The sequence below is a fragment of the Hemitrygon akajei genome, chromosome 27 (genome assembly GCF_048418815.1).
Source record: "Hemitrygon akajei chromosome 27, sHemAka1.3, whole genome shotgun sequence".
In the NCBI taxonomy this organism is placed as follows: Eukaryota; Metazoa; Chordata; class Chondrichthyes; order Myliobatiformes; family Dasyatidae; genus Hemitrygon; species Hemitrygon akajei.
In genome coordinates this window covers 23,013,983-23,030,255 of record NC_133150.1, presented here as the reverse complement: position 1 = coordinate 23,030,255, position 16,273 = coordinate 23,013,983, and the positions used below count along the sequence as shown (strand labels likewise).

At 36.2% G+C, this 16,273-nt stretch overlaps 1 protein-coding gene across 5 annotated transcripts in view; it reads left to right on the top strand.

Moving 5' to 3' along the window:
* Positions 1–12,794, top strand: part of LOC140717185 (TBC1 domain family member 22B-like) — a 339,243-nt gene extending 326,449 nt beyond the window's left edge. For all 5 annotated transcript variants that reach the window (XM_073030478.1, XM_073030479.1, XM_073030477.1 and 2 more), the window contains one exon: positions 9,248–12,794. In XM_073030478.1, the coding sequence (XP_072886579.1) occupies positions 9,248–9,376 (129 nt within the window). In that variant the 3' untranslated portion in view covers positions 9,377–12,794. The remainder of the gene's footprint in view (positions 1–9,247) is intronic.
* Positions 12,795–16,273: the final 3,479 nt, after the last annotated feature.

Here is a 16,273-nt window from a genome sequence, read left to right as displayed (position 1 = left end):
CAGTTAGTCAGAAATCAAACAAGATTATTTCTTAGTTTTAAATGCATGCACTTAAAATAAAAGCTATTGGTCTCCCATACCTGTTCTTGTTGCTGGTAATCTGGAAAATGTTTGATAAATTTTCTGTTCTGCTATTGGGTGCTGCAACAAGAAAGGAGCAGCCATCATCACCATCCAGGCCATGTCCTTTTCTCAACACTATGATCAGACAGAGGGTACTGAAGCCTTAATTCTCACACCACCAGGTTCAGGAACAGTTACCGCCACCACAGCTAGGATATTGTCAGGTTTTGTAGCTTCTATTGTGGCAAGCACTCGGCTATATTGAGTGGAGTGAATAGTTAGCTAAAGACTGGCTTCTTTGGTAAGGACTTTGAATCCACTCAGCAGTTCAGGCTGAAAATGACTACAAATTCCTCAACTTCATCTTTTTTTTCTCTTAAGTCCTGGTTGTGCATCATTTATTTTGAACTTTGAGGCCGTAGGTTGTATCATTTGTATTATAAATGTACCAAGTTCAAAGTTTTGGTGGCTTGGTAATGGATGCATCTGGGAATGTTTTGCATGTATAGAAACAGAATTTAATATATAGATCTCAATGTTGAAGTTGTTCTTGGTATGAATTTGTACACCTTTTCATTGCACTTGCTGTTTAATTGTACAATGGCTTTGACAAATGATATTTTAGGGCTACTGAACTTTAATCTGTTGATTATATGATTGCTTAGCCATGTTTATGTTATAAGAAATAGGAGCAGGAGTAGTCCATCCAGCCCATTGAACCTGCCCCGCCATTCAATAAAATCATGGCTGATCTGTCCGTAAACTCAGCTCCATCTACCTGCCTTTTCCCTATAACCCTTAATTTCCCTTACTATGTGAAAACCTATCTAACTGTTCCTTAAGTATATTTAGTGAGGAAGCCTCAACTGCTTCCCTGGGCAGAGAATTCCAGAGATTCACCACTCTCTGGGAAAAACAGTTACTCCTCATCTCTGTCCTAAATCTTATCCCCTGAACCTTGAGGTAATGTCCCCTAGTTCTAGTCTCACCTACCAATGGAAACAACTTTCCTACTTCTATCTTATCTATCCCTTTCAAAATGTTGTATGTTTCTATAAGATCCCCTCTCATTCTTCTGAACTCCCAGGCAACTCAATCGCTCCTCATAGATTAACCCCTTCATCCCTGGAATCAACCTGGTGAACCTCCTCTGCACTGCCTCCAAAGCCAGTATGTCCTTCCCTTATGACACTTTGCTATATGGTATACAGTTCTATACTGCAGATTTTAGCTAGACCTGTTGCTGTCACACCTTTTACAGTCCCTGTAGGATCAGAATTGATCCCTTGACTAATGGAAATGAAAGAGTGATCAATATCCTAACTCGAGATTAGATGTTGTGGAGAATACATTTCTGCTCCTGATGTCCCAGACTGTCTCATCTATACACAGTTCTGAGCTGTCATTTCTGTTAAGAATCCATTGTGTTAGACAATGATGGTGTCTACTTGCATCTTGAAGAGTTGACTTTTCAAAATTTATACTGTTCCTATCAATACTGTAAAGGTAAGGTCTATCCATGTTCTCTCAACGCTTGTTGCAAGCCCATTCTGGTACCCATTCTAGACTGCCAGCTTGGTCAAGGAAGGAATTACCAAATTGGACTTAGAAGTGCCTCATTCCCACACAAAATGCGTACTGTGCCCCTTGTTACCCAGAGGTAATAGTAAGTTGTGTTTTGATCCATTAACTGACAGAATTGGACAAGTGAGAGTCAGTAGCAGGTCCCTTGCCTATGTTCGACCAAATATATTGAGACTTCCTAGATTTGGATGCTGCACTGTGGACTTGAGACACCTATATTTTGATAGTTTTAAAGCTATCCTTCAATCCCTTGTGGATCTATTCTACTGGCAAGGCAACATATGTTACAAAATTGCATTGTGGAGTATCACAAAGTCAGACTAATGTTTGGCTCATCTAAGGCATGCCTCTCCAAAATTAGGCTGTGAGGAGAATATTACAACTTCAGTTTGACCAGGAATGATTTTTGCTTTATCTCGTATCAGTGCCAAGGTCTTTATAGAGTGCAATTTTTTCAAGCAATTCTGTTTAAGTTCAACAGACCTTTGTAACTGTTGAACTATTTCAGAGCAGAGGCAATAGTCAGTTACATGTTTGTTGGTTTGGAGTCACAGTTAAGCCAGTGTGTATAAGCCTGTAAGATTTATTTCTGTAAGGAATACAAGAAAGCCAGATAGGTTTTATGGCAATCCAGTAGTTTTAAGGTTGTTGTTATTGTGATTCTAGATTATGTAACTTCTGCAGAAATCATTGAATCCATCTTCCAATTGATAGGGCCTTGAAATAGTCCAACAACTTGATTACTAAACCATCATGCCCACCATTGGAAGCATGTCAGTGCCAGTGGCAGCTCTGTGCTCAATTTATCTGTCTGCCCTCATAATCAGGAAAGAAATATTGCAAGGTGTTGAATGTAACTCCACTGCTTAAACAACAATGGGAGAGAGAAAACAGGAGTTGCAGAATAGTTAGCCAAGTATCAATAGACAGGAAAATCAAGCAGCTATTATAAGCAGTAACATGATGCTTGGAAACTATCAACAGATTTCTGAAGGGAAATTGTGTTTGATAAATGTATTAAAACTTTGGACAATTCACCTTGTGGAATAAATCAAAGGTGAAGCAGTGGATATGGTGTTCTTAGACTTTCAAAATGGCTTTGATAAAAATCCCACATGAGAAGTAACTGACTAAAGTGTGAAATATTGGGGATTATGTATTGGCATGAATTGAAAATTGGTTGATAGTTAGGAAACAGAGGAGAACTGAATGGGTGTTTTTGGAGAGAAAGCAGAAGAATGGAGTTGAGAGAGAAATGGATCAGCCATGATGAAATGGTGGAGCAGACTCAATGGGCTAAATGGCTCCTATATCTTATGGTCTTTTTCCAGGAGCAAACAGTAACTAGTTTGGTATCAAATATATCAGTGCATGGGCCTCAGTTATATATCAATGATGGAGCAAAATACAAGTTTTCTGATAATAGTGAACTGTGTGATGTTGTCATTCATGAAGTGGATGCAAAGAAGCTTCAGGCGACTCAGATTAAGTGGAAAAAATTTGACAGATTGAGTGAAACAGGGATGAATGTGAAGTTGTCCACTTCAGTAGGACCGTAGAAAGGAAGTTAGGAGAAAGAAAGGAAGAAGAACAGCAGGAAGTTAAAAAGGCAAATGATATGTTGGTATACATAGCAAGAGATTTGGGTGCATTAATAAGGTTATCCTTTTTCCTGTATTCCTTCATGTCCTGACCAATCAAGAATCTAAATTGTTAGGGATTGTAATAAACAGTAAAACAAAATGACATATGAAGATCACCTTTGATAATCTTAAATCTGCAGTTTCCTTTGCCATTTTGTTCACTTCTTAGATTTAATATTGCTATGATAGAATATTATCTTACTTTATTTATTTTGTTTCTTACAGAATACAGCATACAGTGCCTTGAAAAAGTATTCAGCCCCCACAACAATTTTTCATATTTTATTGAATTTCCTAAATTAAAATATGCTGAAGTAGGATTTTTAAGCTAATCTATAAAACATTGTGCATTATGTCAAATCAAAAGAAAAAAAATCCAGAACCCATTAACAAATACTAAATATTTAAAACCAAAATTAAGACTGAAAAAGGTATTCATCCCCTTTGTAATTACGATGCTAGCTTTCCTCAGGTGCAATATATTGTATTATCTTACCATTTCACCCAATTTGTTGATATGGAAAATTAGAGGATCACCTTTTTTCAATGAATTCATAAAAATAAATACCCCCTCCCCCTGTAAGGTCCAACAGTATGATAGATTTTCAACCGACAAACGAAAATGAAGACGAACGAGCATTCAAGACAGGGAATTGATAATAAAGCACAAATCTAGGGAAGAATACAAACCATCTCAAAGGCAATAAACATAACTTAGAGATCAGCACAGTCCACTGTGGGAAAAAGTGGGAAAAACTGTAGAATAATTAATAAGGTTAATTATAGCCATACTGCCTAGCCATACGGCCACCCCTCTAAACTTAGTCACCAGAGAAGAATCACACTTGTAAGAGGCTATTGTGACGCCAACAGACACTCTGAGTGAGCTGCAGGAGACAGTGGCCGCAACTGGAGTTGAAGTTTACGGCTCCACAGTCTCTTAAGACCTTGCACAGAAAGAATATTTATGGAAGAGTAGCAAAGGAGAAGTCCTAGCTGAAAAAAAAGCATTTCCTTGCACGCAAAGCATTCGTAAAGTGTCACTTAGAAGATACTGTAAAGATGTGGAAGAAGGAATTGTGGGTGGATGAGACTAAAGTGGAACTTTTAGACCTCAACTAAGCAGTATGTGCGGCATAAATCTAATATTATGCATCAGTCAGGTAACACTTAACCCCCTGTAAAGTATGGGAGAGGTAGCATCATCCTATGGGGATGTTTTTCAGCTGAAGGGACTGGAAATCTGGTCAGGATTAATGGGAAGATGAATGCTGCTACATACAGAGAGATCCTGCTCGCCTCAAAATAGAAAACTTAAACTTGGGAGGAAGTTTGTATTTCAGCAGAACAACAAACCAAAGCACACTCCCAGAGTAACCATGGAGTGGCTTCAAATGAAAACAATTGATGTCCTTGAGTGGCCCAGTCAGAGGCCTGGCTTAGTCTAATTGATCATCTCTGGCAAGATCATTTCTGCCACTCCCAGCCAACCTGGCACTGCTTGGCAAATTTTGCAAGAAGGATTGGGCAAATTTTGCTTCATCATGTTATGCAAAGTTAATAGAAACTTATCCAAAAAAGACTACTGGCTGTAATACCTCTGAGAGCTGGTTAGCAAAAGGGGATGAATGCTTTTGAACTGCTGACATTTCAATTTTTGAATTTTTAGTTTTTTATGCTTTACAATTTTCCCTTTTTTGGTGGGGGGGGTGCTGTACTGTAGGGGGAAAAAGGAGCATGTGATTCACAAATAAAATTTCCGGTTAAATTGATCAAAATCCTTGGTTGTAACACTTGTTTATGTGAACCAAGGGTTTAGGGCCGAATAATTTTACATATCAACCAAAGTGTCTTGTTGTAGTTCTGAGCCCTAAAAATATAACTGTTCTCCTCAGCTCATATTTTGTTGTAATTTTATTATGTTTCAGTGTCTCATTGTTATTTGTTTTTTATTTCTAAATGGTTAAATTGGATTGATAATTTCAAAAACTGCCACACTGACTTCTTCTGGAGTAGAGTAGGATGTTAAGGATGATGGGTGCTACATTCAAAACTTTATATAGTGGTCAAAGTAAAAATTATATCTTCAGATATGATCCTGCATTTAATTTTAGCACAATTGTCCATAACAGCCAGTTCTAATTCGCCATAAACACACATACATTTCTAAATGGACGTAATGGATTTTGATAGGTTATGGAATCCTGAACTCCACCATGGATGGTCTGAAGCCCGAATGTGACAAAATGAGGGTTAGACATGAGACTGGCAGCCCCATCCCATAAAAACCTAGAGCTACACAACCCCCAGCAGAAGTTTCAAGACCTCATCCCTGAGAGAGGAAGGATCTTCGAAGGTGGGCTTCACATGGGGGGCAACTTGAAAGACTGACCCAGGGTAGAGGACTCTGGTGAGCTGCTCTCAGCAGCATATGCACCAGTAGGGGTGATGGGCTTAAGCAGATTAGAATCCTGGCCAATTTTCCTCTTCAGTCCAGGTTGTATGTGTCCAAAGAAATATCATAAATTTGGGCCCCTCTGAGACAATATGTATAAATTAATCCCTAAAAGACCATCTTGTTGACCATCTTTATTAGAATTGCTTCTAAGTAGCAGATGAAGTTGATTCAGGAAAATTATTCAGCATGATTAATAATCTTGTTTACAGAAATAAAATCTACGAAGACTACAATCCAAAACAGTTCTAACATAAATGTGCATGTATTTTCTATTTGTGGTATGAATTGTCATGGCATATTGTGTGTAGTGGCAGAGTTATTAGCACCTCTATTGTCAGAAGGCCATAGGTTAAAGTTACAATTGACAGACTTAAGCACAACAATTTCTGAAGCTCCCAATGTAAGGGAGTCTGCTGTGGCTGCCATTGTCAGTCTTATTGAACTATGGGTTATCTTTCCGTCTTAATTAAACCAATAACCCAAAAGTTTGTGAAAGCTATACCTGGTGTTCAGGTCAACATATCTATAAACTAGCATAACCAAAAGAGGTGATCATGTTATTATAATGTTTATATTGTTTGTTGTGCACACATTGGCTTCTCTTTGTTGGTCTAATGTGGCACTACACAAGTATGTAATTAGCTATGGCACTCTGGGATGAGGTGAGAGAAAAGTACTACTATACAAGTCTTTCTTTCTGTCAAAGATTATGGTTTAAACTTAATTGGTTTGTGATTCAGGGGAAGACTGTGGAATAAATTAGAAATTGGCAAAATGTTGAGAAGCCTTGTATTCTAATTGCAAGAATTAAATTGGGATTGTGGGAACTGTTGAGTAAGTTACTCCAGGGATAAATATTAGGAACCACACCATTTCTAATTAAATTTAAGATACAACATTGGATGTCATGACACAAAATAAGCATTCTAATGCAAATGGTATTTTGAATTTAGAGGGGAAATTTAAAAACTCTGAACAAATTGAAGTATGATGAATAGAAAGAGCAGTATAATAATGTGTAAAATACAGCATAAAGGAATTAAATGGGCATGATTTAAGTTGGTTGGTACAGGACTATGATTGCTGTAAAATCTTCCATCGTGAGGAGCAAGTGATTGTTTTCCTGGAACAAGGTAGGTTGGAAAAGATTAGTGAAATGTGTTAAATTAGTTATAGAGTTATAGATACGGGTCCTTTGGCTAAAAGAGTCCATGTCAATCATCAAGCAGCCGTATTGACATCAATTTGCTCTCTGATTCTACTCCTCTTCAACTTCAAAGGGCAATGTAAAGTGTTCAAATAACCTGTCAACCTGCAAGTTTGAGAAAACAGGATAACATTTGAGCACTGGAGAAAATCCACACAGATATAGGGAGATTGTTTAAACGGGTTCTGAAACACATTCCCTGAAATGGAGACATATTACCCCTCATCATATTAAAGAAAAACATAGTTGAGCACTTGAAGAGCTGCAGTTTGCAAGGCTGAAGACCAAGAGTTCAGAACCAGGGGTAAGCTGTGTGACTTGGTGGACCAAATGGTTCTGATATTCTAAATATCTTGAGACCTGATGAATATGAATAAACTTTAAATAGTGCACATGTTTAACTAATCCAATCATGCTGAATAACAGGTAACATAGGAAATTTAACTACTTGATGAAAGAGTGAAGATAGATTTGGAAGATGAACCGTGAGAAGATTATTTTATTTCTTATATTTTCAGGTGAACACTCATATTATTCTATCCTAAAGTGCGTGGAGAACATTCCACATTAACCTAAACACAAATGCTGAGGTCTAGCTACTGCAATGAGTGAGCAACAGATCTTACTGATCAATTTAGATCTCTGAAGTTTACCAGTTTGCAATTTTGGAATTGCAAAATTGGTACAGTCAGCTCTATATTGTATGTTATACACCATTGCATAGAAAATCTGGGCAATTGTGATTTTAAAAACCTGTAGAATTTGATTTGAGATTAGCCAATCTCATATCACACAAGTCCTTGGGATCTGACAAGAAAACAGTTCTAATAATATGAGGTTTTTAGCCCATAATTCAGCATCAGGTTGTTAATTGAATAGATAATATATTCCTGATAAACTTAGGTGTATTTAACACCTCAGTAGATCCCAATTCTAATTTACAATATTGAAATATGCCTCTTAAGTAATTAGTAAATGGAATAATGCTGTTGATCCTAATTAAATGGCACTAATTCACCATGATTGTGTACGGTGAGTTGTTCATACTAATTTGCCATAGTTTTCCATAATGAGCAAGTGATTCCTAATTTAAAAATAGGTAAAATTGTTTCTTTAGGAAATACAGAGTAGTTTAGGTGTTATTTGTTAAGAAAATTAGGGTTATGATCATATTATTTTAATATCTAAGTTGAGAGAGTTAAGATTTGTTTTAATGTTTATGGATGTAGCTTTCAATGTAATTACACATTCTATTAACAGTTTTGCAGTTCATTCTGTTTAATTTCTTTAGTAGGTCTCATATTATCTCCTTAATGCTTTTCTATCGCTGCCCAGACATATACCAGTTAATATTCAAGATTGTTGAATGTCATTTCCAGTACACAAGTGTAAATTAGAACAAAATAATTATTACTTCCGATCTGATGCAGAACAAAAGAGCACACTAAGATAAAGAACACAATAAATATAAATATGTGAGATAACTTGTATACATAGATTGATTGTATGCCCATAAAGTGATGCGAGGTAAAACTGTGCAAATGGGCACTCTGACAGGAAATGATAAAGTAGTGGTGGTTGGGAGTGTGGAGGGTCGAGTTAGTGTGTAGAGATGTTGATCAGCCTTACTGCTTGGGGACGGTAACTGATTTTGAGTCTGGTGATCCTGGTGTGGATGCTACGTAGACAACTCCTTGATGGAAGTGGGACAAACAATCCATGAGCAGGATGGATAGGATCCTTCATGATGTTACTGACCCTTTTCCAAGCTCTCAAGCTCTTCTTCATCCGGATTTTTTAAAAATACCTGTAATCCAAAAATGGGGTGATGTTAAATCTTAATGAGCATATATCTAAGTACTTTGTAGCATTTACGATAGTGGGCAAATGCAGTGTACAAGTAAATCACACGATCTCCTTTCTAATCACCACTATTACACAGTGCCTTCTGAGTGATAGCTTTGCATTCTCCTTCTGCCATCCTTCTATTGCAAGTTTTGTTATTTATTGAAAATAATATGCAATTACTTCTGATTTTTTGTAGGACACCCAGATTGAAAGTCAAATTTTTTGCATTGCTTGATAATATCATAGTCCAGTATACTTATCATCTTAGCAATGATTTCAAACTGTGTTTCATAAATGAGTTATTTTGTAAAGTTTAATAGGCTATTGGTTAAGCACTTTTAAAGCCATTTCTGTGTTTAGAATCACTAGTTTTAACAAGAGGCAATCTTTGTGTCTGTCTTGATTTTTCTATACCAAGCTGAAATCTGTGTTCTTCATTTGAAGGGTCTACTAATGTTGTTGCAGAATCTACCTACAATCCACTGGGGTAATGAAGAAGTTGGTTTGCTCCTAGCAGAAGCCTACAGACTTAAGTACATGTTTGCAGATGCACCTAATCACTACAGACGATAAGTGGTTAGCAGAAGCACTGAGAAGTGATTAAAACTCCCTGCAGTCTTACAGGTCAATAGCACAGAAGCTCTATTGACTAAGACAACTAGAGTTTCAACTACTGTGAAAGTAGTTTCTATTTACTTGAAGCTTTTCTTAAGCTATTATTGTAATATACTAAGTTGGGCAAGACTGAGGTCTTCCTCGGTGTGCTCTTAATGAAGCCTTGTTAAATCTTTGATACTAGGTTATACATAGTTCTTAATAGAAAAGGATTTAAAAGGCATTATAAAGTGTATTTCTATTTAATAATTATAATGTATGTGTCCTTAACTTGAACTACTGTGAGTTTATGTTTAGAAAATTAGTTTCGACATTTGGGCTTAGTGTGCATAAAGCAGACTAGTTAAATTTTACTCATTCTTAAGCACAGCCAGCATCTAATTCACAATATTTTTATTGTGATTATTGTATAAATATACAGTTCTCTTAATCTTTGTTTTAAATTCACCAACTAATTTTTTTTGTAAGTTTCAGCTGTATCCATGAGGTGAAATCATTTTAAATATTTTTGATTTCTACTAATTATCATTTTGATAAGCAAAATATTTCCTTTTAATGTAGAATGTGGGGAAAAACATCTTTATAATTTTTTAAAAGATCTGCTTTATGATGAGCACTAATGATATATATTAAATAAAACAATTCTATTGCCAATAATGATTTCAAAATGTACTGAAGCCATTCAAGATTAAAATATGTTTCTCAGGTATATCATTTTCATTTATGTGCCTTTTGACCTATTCTATTTATGTAAAGTTGAGGAAATATTGCAATATTTGTATTTTGCTTTAAACAGGGTGGTTGTGAAAAGTTCTGAACATATCTTTTATTTCCCTCTTGAACTGCGAATAACTTATGGGCTCTAGAGTTCTTAAAATGTTTTGTGCATCTAAAATATATATATATATACATATATATTTTATAAAAATATATATAATATATATGAGACCTGAGAAACAGATTTTCCTGTTGATGGCTAACATGGAGTGAAATCTCTGAAATTAGCCTTTTTTTTTAAACCTAATTTATGATCACCCTTACTGGTTTGAGAGACTGATTTTATGGTGTTAATTCACAGGAAATGTTTTCCCATTAACTGGACTGTTAATGCAAATCACAAAAGCTGATGTCACTCTCAGTTTGCTGATTGTTTTCAATTATTCACAAGGAAAATTTAGAAAAGATAGGTAAATGAAATTGAAGTCCAGATTTAGAACAATATATCAGAGTAGCAGACAAGCCAAGGACTGAATAATGTACCTCTATTACTGTGAGTAAGGACATAAATAGGTATGGATAAATGGAATTGATGTACAAATTAGCCTTGACCCCCTAACAAAATTTCAAATATTCTAAGATTGAAATGACCTACATTTCTTACTGATCCTGTTTTCAGGAGACATTGTTGCTTACAGTCCACTGATATGAGCTGCATCCCACAAGATAAAGCCAGATGCATCATTACTCTGATAGCCAGGATGCTCACAATCTTTATCAGGCAATTCCTGCCTGTTAGGTTGGGCAACATCTTACAGATAAATTCTTGGGAATCAGGCTTGAAACTTGAACTAGTATTTACAAGTCTATAAGTCTTTTTACAGTCGGGATTCTGGGTCAGCTTTATGCTGTTTATTCCCTTGATTGTTTTTGGTCAGTTTATAAAATGCAGTATTTGCTTACTTTTATGTCTTGCATCATTCTGTGGTGTCCTTCCTAAAAAAAAAATCATTTGAAGGCATTTAGTAAGTCAATACAAAGAAAAGGTAGAAAAATTATGATAGTTTTGGATGCAACAGATATATTGGATTAGATTTTAAGTAAATTTATTTCAGATTTTTTAGCTATTAATGTGAAAATTGCAAATTTCTTTTTTATTTGTTTTTATTACTTTATTTAAAGGACAATTATTGAAAACCACTCTGTCATAATTATAATGTACTTGTGTATATGTCACTCTGGAAATATTAAATAACAAATGTTAATTTTTTATTGAATTTAAAGCAAAAACTGTTTTACTTGTAATTATATAACAGAACATGCTGGACATATTCAGCAGGTCAGGCAGCACCTTTGGAAAGTGAGTATTGATGTTTCAGCTTGATGCCCTTTTCATCAATATGATCTGATGAATGGCCATGAATCTGAAATATTACTTTGATTTCCATCTGTAGTTTTTTTTTTGCTTTTTGATTACTTTAATTTCCTGTTTTTTTCAAAAGGAATAGTGAAATGTGCAGATTATTTCCTGAGCTATTATGTAAATGTGTAAATTCACAAATATGTTTGTAGTCCTAATAACTGGTTCTGCTTCCATTTTTATATTAGCTTACAGATTATCACATTCTGGTTAAAATGAAGCACATGGATCAAAGCACAATTAATTTCTTTGATTTCCAGTGTATAGTTTTTTTTTCCTCTCAAAAACAGCCTTCTTGGCTGGCTTCCCTGTTGCTACTGATCTTAGAAATGATTTGCCAGTATAAGGAGAGTTAAAACTGAAAGAAAAATGACTAAAATTTGGGGATAGTTGGATGATATCATAGTTAGGGGGAAGGGTTATTCTTGTTTGAGATTTAAATCTGTTTTAAACTGGCAAATGTATACACAATTATAGTACTGCAGGTGTTTTCACTCTTGCAAATAAGGAAATTGGGCAATCAGTACTGCATTCATATATATGATGCTGATTCCTCTGTTGTTGGGTAAATTTGGTACTCTGGTCAGGAATTAGGTAGTAAGTGATCTTTTAACATTTAGGAAGAGATGAGTTCCACAATGAAAGTATGAGCAGAAACAACACCAAGAACATACAAATTCATGTACCTTTACTAATTTTCTGAATTGTACAGGTGTGGTAGTGTTTTGCCACAATTGTATTTGACATCTGGAATTGTAAATATTAGTACTGTGTGTATGACTGAAAAGCTTACAGTCACACCGTCAAAACCAGAAAGATGTTGCATGGTTTATCAACAGTTTCTTTAGACCTTTTGGATGTAAGTGAATTATAACTGTGACTTTTCACCTTTTCACTGTGTGGGGTTTCAATATGATCAAAAGGCACAATTTATTGTCAATTGTGCAATAGGTCCAGATGACAAGTTTTTTTCCCTTACGTGCATTGTGCATTAGCAGTTATAGTCCTGTTTTGGAAATTACACAATACAAGACGTTTCATTTAAATTGTTTGACATAAACTTGCAGAACCACATAATATAGCAAGAACACTCTTGCAGCAGTGAGGAAATAAATACTTAAGCCCTTTGGATGTTACTGTTTTTGAAAAATGCCAAATTTTTTAAACCATGTTTCTTTTTAATGCTTCTGTAGACAGTGTTATTACAAGGCTTTAAAAATTAAATTCTGCTCCACATTAGTCATTGGTCTTTGAGTTTTATTTCATCTGTACAGCCCATTGTATGCCTACAATCTGTGTTGCTTATTTTAAGAGGTCTGAACTGGAAATTGAGCAGGAAAACCATAGAAATGTTATTTCCCATATTGATCAAATTCTTCAAATTTGGATTTCAAAGGTTAATTTATTGTCAAAGTATGCAACTCTGAATCTCTTCTTCTCCAGATAGCCATGAACCAAGATAGAAAAGAAAGGCAGCGCTATCATAAGAACCCCAGATCGCTCCTTCCCATGCAAAAACAGAGCAGGCACATCAACCCCCAAATCCTACTCCACCACACATGGAAAAAACTAGAGAGATTAGGAGAAAAACTCAACATAAACTGTCATATTGGAGAAAATGAAGTCAATTTACAAAATGCAGAAAACCTGGGTAACATTCTCTGGTCACAGTAACAGGCCTTTTCCTCTCCAGTAGCAGAGCAAATCCCGGACATCTGGCAGCAGAGCAGAGTGATCTCCCAGCGAAAAAAAAGTAGTCTCATTCTTGGTAGTAGAGTGATCCCACCAGCAATCAAAATGCAGGCAGCTGGCACTCAGCTTCTGCATTCACCCTAATGTTTCAATCTCTCTTGTCGCTTTAATCAGTGAAATGGGTTCGAACATCGGCTCATGCCCCATCTCACAGCCTTCCCAACATGAAGTTTGCGCACGCTGCCTCGGCCTCCCGGAACTCTGTCGGAGACTGCAGAGTGCTGGAACACCCAATCTCCAAACTGAAAATCACAGGTTCCAACAGTTCCAGAATCACATTCAAGACGAAAAACAAATGTAAAATACATAAATGAAGTGAAATATATGTTTTCATGATCTATCCAGAAGATGTTGACTGAAGGAGCATTTTACAGAAGCACCATCTTGACCAGAAGAAATCCATTTGATTAAATTCTAATCGTCTTTAAATATAATTATGTCTGCTCATTCAAAGTAAATGCCTCATCTTGACAAGCCAACATACCTATTAAACATCAGCGACTTTACAGTTTATTTCTTCTGTGCATCATGACTCTCAAAATTGGAAACTAGTTTTCAGATTTATGATTTTGCTGGTGGTGTAGTGACATCAGCACAGGACTTCGAGGCAGGTGGTTCTGAGTTCAAATCCAGCCGGGTCCCAACCTGGGCTTCATCAATATCTGTGCAGAAGAAAGGGCTGGCAATCTACTGCCATATCTTGCTATGAAAAACTTATAGACAACTACACTATCCATCGGGTTGCCATGAGTCAACAGCAACAAATACAAGGAAAACGTTATCCATCATTTGCTGACTAAATATAACCAAGAAGATAGAATATAATTTGAATATAATACTTACATTTCACACAAGCATGAATTCAGTAATCTTGCTGTTCCAATGTAAGGCCATACTCCTAGCTGAAGTGGTTCTTGTGTAAGTCAATTCTCAGTGAATTCACTTGAAGATATGTAATGCAGTCTTCCTATTTATTGCTTCCTCAGTATGATATATCCTCTTTTAATAGTATTTTATTTCACAAAGAGGTTGTTTCATGTTGATTTGCAGTTACAGCTATGGTTGGAAGAATTCTTAAGGTAGTTTTGACCAGCACTAGAGTTATAAAGATGAGTGCCTTTTCTCGTATATTAATTTATGGCAACACCATTGCCTAAGTTTGGCAATACTGACCACGTTATAAAAGAAGTAAGTACTTGTGTGGAATCCTATTTGTTACATCCAAGTCATTTTTCAATAACTTGTGATTTGTATGCTAGGGACTTGTATTATCTACTTGAACACCCTTTCCCTGGTTTATTCCAGGTAAGTTTCCTCCCATTTAAATTTGTTCTTTCTGACATTAGTTTTAATGTTATGATTTTTATTGGTTTTGTTTGCCTTATTTAATCTAAAATGGTGCTTAGGATTTGCCATTTTTATTCTGGCTGTATATAATAGATGTTGTGATCACTATCCAGGTGCTTTCCTTGAAGAATAGGGAGTGCATACTTCAACTTTTCCAATAACTCAGTGGCCTGACTATGGAGGTAAGCACTTTTAACATTTATTTTTCAGTAACAGAAAAATATTCAGCACACGACCTTGATTCAAATAAGCTACAAAATGTATTCATTCCTGCTTGCTTTTCCCAACATCAATCATCAGGTTTCCTGTAAGTCGTCGTCCTTCATCACTGCTTCCTAAAACATTCAAGTTCTAATTCTGCATAAGGTAGCAATGTTTCACCAAGTTCAGTGAAGCCTTCACTTTCCAAGGGATAGATAATGAGACTTAGAGCTCCAGATAATGCAACATCAGTATAATGTCAATAACATGCCAGAATATTTGAAAGGGATTATTATATTATTAATCGCTTGTAGATGTTCCAGAAAATTTGATGCTGGGCTGCATTTGGGAAATAGTAAGGCAAATGAGCAAAAGCATAGACAAAAAGATAAGTACAGGGAGCACTCAGGAGAGGAAAGAAAGATGGAGAAATCAAGGTTCATGTGAGAATTCCAGAAGTTAGTTGCTGGAGTAAATTTAACTACATTCAGAAAGCCAAAGTGGAGTACTACAAACAGCTTTCACAGTTATCAAACTTGAAGAGCATACAGTGTTAGGAAAAGGTGAGACTATGAAGGGACTTCTAAATGAGGGTGAGAGTTTTAATATCAAGGTTTTTATGTACCGTTATATCAAACAGAACAGATGTTCGATGAATGAAACTTGATAGATAGATAGATAGATAGATACTTTATTCATCCCCATGGGGAAATTCAACTTTTTTCCAATGTCCCATACACTTGTTGTAGCAAAACTAATTACATACAATACTTAACTCAGTAAAAAATATGATATGCATCTAAATCACTATCTCAAAAAGCATTAATAATAGCTTTTAAAAAGTTCTTAAGTCCTGGCGGTTGAATTGTAAAGCCTAATGGCATTGGGGAGTATTGACCTCTTCATCCTGTCTGAGGAGCATTGCATCGATAGTAACCTGTCGCTGAAACTGCTTCTCTGTCTCTGGATGGTGCTATGTAGAGGATGTTCAGAGTTTTCCATAATTGACCGTAGCCTACTCAGCGCCCTTCGCTCAGCTACCGATGTTAAACTCTCCAGTACTTTGCCCACGACAGAGCCCGCCTTCCTTACCAGCTTATTAAGACGTGAGGCGTCCCTCTTCTTAATGCTTCCTCCCCAACACGCCACCACAAAGAAGAGGGCGCTCTCCACAACTGACCTATAGAACATCTTCAGCATCTCACTACAGACATTGAATGACGCCAACCTTCTAAGGAAGTACAGTCGACTCTGTGTCTTCCTGCACAAGGCATCTGTGTTGGCAGTCCAGTCTAGCTTCTCGTCTAACTGTACTCCCAGATACTTGTAGGTCTTAACCTGCTCCACACATTCTCCATTAATGATCACTGGCTCCATATGAGGCCTAGATCTCCTAAAGTCCACCACCATCTCCTTGG